The sequence below is a fragment of the Monopterus albus genome, unplaced genomic scaffold (assembly GCF_001952655.1).
Source record: "Monopterus albus unplaced genomic scaffold, M_albus_1.0 scaffold72.1, whole genome shotgun sequence".
NCBI lineage: Eukaryota > Metazoa > Chordata > Actinopteri > Synbranchiformes > Synbranchidae > Monopterus > Monopterus albus.
The window spans coordinates 665872-670694 of NW_018127952.1; the positions used below are offsets into that span (position 1 = coordinate 665872).

At 40.7% G+C, this 4823-nt stretch overlaps 1 protein-coding gene across 1 annotated transcript; it reads right to left on the reverse strand.

Moving 5' to 3' along the window:
• Positions 1-1233: 1233 nt before the first annotated feature.
• Positions 1234-3535, reverse strand: rnf128a (ring finger protein 128a). Its single transcript, XM_020605785.1, has one exon. The coding sequence runs from the start codon at positions 3352-3354 to the stop codon at positions 2275-2277; it is 1080 nt and encodes a 359-aa protein (XP_020461441.1). The 5' UTR covers positions 3355-3535; the 3' UTR covers positions 1234-2274.
• Between the last annotated feature and the right edge of the window lie 1288 nt (positions 3536-4823).

Consider the following 4823-nt stretch of genomic DNA (forward strand, 5'->3'; position numbering starts at 1 on the left):
CAGGGCTTGCCAGTTGTTCCCAGCCTGGCCAGTTAGTTCAGTATTGATTCTCTGTCTAGCCGTGATACCACTATAACCATCTGACCTATGAATGCTGAGCTCACAGCACTGGCATGAAATCCAGTACATGCTGCTCTCTAAGGGGAGAGGGGACATGGAAAGAATCAGCTCATCCTCTGGGCTCTGAGACCTCTTGCCTCATGTCCTGTTACCACTGCTCCTACTTCTGTCTCTACACCTTTCATCCTACCTCCCCTCATACTGTATTTCAAGCCTATTTTACATACAGGACCTTATAAAAATGCATTCTCATGGTGCTGTAATAAATATGTCAGTCCATGGGCAAAACTTGCAGAGACTGTGAGACTATTATGTTAGAACAAGATGAGGTAAAAATGAAAAAGATTATTAAAAAAACAAGGCTGGACTACTTGTGAGGCCAGTGCCTAGGAGCCTCTAGGGGCCTCAAGTAGATAAATTGAGGGCAGGACCCCTATAAGTTCATATAAGAAAGATAGATACCATAATTGATTTTGAGTAAATAAATGGCACTAAATGAGAAGGGCACTCGAAAGCCATGGCTCCCGTCCTGGGAGTTACGACCTCTCGAGGGGTATCAAGAAAATCAATCAAGAACTTGCCAAATAATTTTTACTATTTTTGGTGAAATACTGGATACTATGAAGTTCTTCAGGCTTCTGAAAAAAAAAATAAATAAAATGCCAGTTTAAGAAGAAAAATCACAAGCCAAAAAGGTTGGGAAATACTACACTAGAGAATTAACTCCTTTCACATTTTTTCTATAATCATGGAAGGCCAAACACCTGACTGGCTCCAAAAACATCTTCAAGAGCGTCACAACTATTCAAAAGACCTCTTGTAAATTCATTGCAGACTTTACCCTGGTTGTGCTCCTAAATTGCAAAGATAAAAATAATATAATTTCCATCCCATTCCCCTACAGCTGCATTTCTCTGCTTGCTCAGCCAGGAACTTATACATATGATATAATGATTATCCAGCTCAAGCTCAAGGTGTGTGTGGATCGGCTCCCACCTGTGCAGAGGTAATTACAGTTTCAGTCCTCCCCAGCAGTCACCGGGAACAAGACCATAACTCACACAGAGACCTGCCTAATGAAGAAAAACACACCTGCACACTCACGTTCACGCTCATATATTTGCCCTCTACACCCTCATCCAAAAACACCATTCTTACAACCACATATGCTCGTAAAATTGGCCTCATTTTGAGGGATTTATTGTATTCTTAATAGCATCAATGTGATTTAAAACAGCAAGTAATATTTATTTTTACAGAACAATTTAAGACTCCTAGAATCTGTAAAACAGCAGTGAAACAGATTCAATATAGAAAATATATTAGGCCCCACAATCAGCATCCACCAGAAAACTAAAAAATTAAATAATTCTTTATTGTTATCATTTACCAAGGGACACACTTACTCTTAAAAATCTACCAACATTTACCCGTGTGACAATTCAGAGGTAGAACACAGGGACTGAATAAACATTTAAAATAATTTGAAGGAAAAACCTGGAAGACCTGTCGAAGGATATTAATTTGTGCATATACATGAAAATCAGTTGTTTGGAGAAGGAAAATGACTATAAATATATTATACATTGCCTTTATATTAACAGACTGAACTTCATAGTTGATTGACAACAATCATTTCCCCAAGCTAACAGTCAAGATAGCATTTATGGAAGCACATCGTCTATAGTTTCTATGACATTTATTGCATTGCCAATTTAAAAGACAGTGTTAACTGTGAAGGACTGAACAATGCAAGCTAACAAGTTTGTTTGTTGGAGGAAATTTGGCCTTGGTTTCAAACAGATATTTAAATGCTCTGTTGCCCTTGCCCCCTAACTAGTGTCACCCTGGTGTGTTCACTATGCAATGCAAAACAGAAATTTGACACGGGCCTCGCAGTTCTTAGATTCCATTTTAACCCTCTAATAGTAACATCATGAACACAGCCACAAATTACACACTTGCACTAAGAGACACTAAGAACATGCAGTAGCACTGATGCTAATTGCAAGTTCATTAGCTTTTCAAATTCTTGATTTTTCTTTTTCAGATCTATTTTAACATGTGTGCATTATAAGATGAGCATTATTTCTGTTGGAAAAATAGAGTCTGATTGCATTGGGCCGGCTAAATGCATCCCAGAAAAATATCTAATTCAAAAAGAGAATTTGACTGTGTCCTTGTTAGTTGCTGTTTAGTTTCCAGTGTTGTTGTTCATCCTCTTGCAGCCTCTGAGTCTCCCTCAAAGGCCCTGTTGTCATAGCGATGCTGCTGTCTCTCTGGGCCTGAGCTCCCCGGGTCACTCAGGGGGACTTCGTACATGGTTTCTCCTCCTGCCACTGTGATCACAGTGACCTCTGGTGGTGATTCAACAGGAATGCTCTCTTTTACCTCTTCCTCGACCCCCAGAGCACTCAGGATGTCACACTTACACATGGGGCAGGTTCTCTTCTCCAGCAGCCAGGGCTCAATGCAGGCTTTATGAAAAATGTGGTCACATGTTAGAACTGTCACCACGTCACCTGCCTTGTAGGCGTCAATACACACAGCACACATATGGGTGTCAAAATTAGTTTCCTCATCGCCTCTCTTGAGTGTGCGTACTTGTAGACGTCTAATCGCTCTCTTAGCCTCCGATTTCAGCTTCTTCTCATTGCGCCTATGCATGCCCAGATTGTAGAGACGATTCGCTGAGATAAACACAAAGTAGGCGATCGAGGCTGCTGTCACAATGAAGAAGGCGATGGACAGAAAGTAAAGCCAGTAGGTGTCCGTCCAGGGCCCATGAGGGCTGCCTACTTCAATAAACATCACAACGTCTGTGCCATTTTTCACCAACTTGGCAAGCTCCTTGCCCAGAATGTTGCCAATCATAATAGCCACAATATTGGGTGCGTCTGAGTGTACCATAGGAGTGGTGCTGTTGCCGCTGCCATCCACATTATAAATCACCACACCAGCTGCTCCTTTGGCAGCATTGATCTTCTCACTGAACGTACAGTTGCCCCTTTTAACCAGGGCTATCCAGGGTGGTGAGCTTGAATTTCGGTTGTAGCCAGGATCGGGGCCACAGCCTCTGGGGTCCCCCTTTGGCAGTGTAACAATGCCTTCGGCTTTCATCAGTGAAGCTTCACGACCAAACACCCCACACTCACAATATTTGTCCACAGTCTCATTGTTGCGCTCATAGCTGATTTCCACTATGGCTGTCCACAGCACAAAGGCAGCTGAACAGTGAACAAGCCCTGACAAACACAGCAAAAGAAGCACGCAGCTTTGTGTCTTCTTACCCATGGTAACACTCTTCTTAAACCAAAAGGAATCAGTCTGTTAGCTCCTTTAGCTTCCTTAAAACTTCTTTGTTAGTCCCAGTTCCTGGTTTGTTCGAGCCACAGCGATATGTACACAGCTATGGTTTCACCTAACCTGATCTCGACAGTAATCTGATACGAGTCTTTGGTAACATAACACAAGCTACGCGTCACCCACTCACTGCTTTTTATCTTCCTGAACCTTGAACACTGAGCACTCCTCACAGAGGGCAGGGTCCTGCGATTCAGCAAGTTGAAGTACAAAAAGCACTGTGCTGTTTCCACAGCCAAGAAACAGCATATAAAAAGGCAAGATGCTATGAGAAAATGATAAAGCTAGATGTAGATGTAGGTCATAAAGCAGAATAATTAAGTGAAACAAATGAAACTTGGTGACCTTGTGTAAAGACGAGTAAAAGCAATTCAACTGGTTTTTCTGGTATGACTGACTTCCTTCCCCTATTTTTGTTACTGAAGTCACTGTTGTGAAAAGTAAACTGACAAGTATCTCTCCTCTGCCTTGTAGTTATTCACTCTTGGCATACATTTGAACAAATGAATGTATTTTAAATGCATCCTTTCACACAGAATTTACTCTCAGGCAATAGACGTTTGTGTCTGCTTCATTAAATAAAGCAGTTGTAAAAAGCTTTATTCCACATATCTAGCATACCAGTGACAAGTGAGCTGCAACAGGGCATTGTCAAGTTTCTACTGTATCTTCTTACACACAAGTGAAGGCATACAAACCCTGAAAGAGACAGAGAGGCTTCCGGTGACAAATGAGATGGAGAGGTTTTTGCCTATCTGCTATTTTACCTTAGTTCTCCAACACACACACAAACACAAACTGCAGTACGCAGTCCTCTGTAAAATGTCTCTCCCTGGGACAAAAATCTGAAAATAAAAGAAAACCTTGTATTTATTTTTAGTGCCGCTATGACGCCTAAACTTATGACACTAAAATAGTGACCTAGTCACTGCGGAAAGTGAGGTACAACTTGTAACCCATTAATACAATATTAACCACAGAGGACATACAGTATGTTTTGTTTTTCACTTTCAAGATGTCTGTTCAGTCTTTCTGATACAATACTGGCATCTACTGGTGGGTTAAGAGTCCAGTCGAGAATACAGAGGATTCTGTCCAAAATCTATTTTGTGTGCCAGGCTGGTGTTGAAATGTCACCCCCATAAATAAATACCATGAAAAATTATAGATAAATAAATAAACCAAGAAAGAAAAACTAAAGTCACATCTTATGCATACTCAGAGGGGTCACTATTAAATGAATATATGAAATTATTAAATAAATAATCACATGAACAGGTACAGCCACAGAGTTGTACAATAATCCGACAGGTTTTTATAACTCAGTTCAAAAGACATGTTCTCCATTTAGCAATAAATTTGGTCACAAGGAGAAAAAGTGTTTTAAAATATTAAATTAT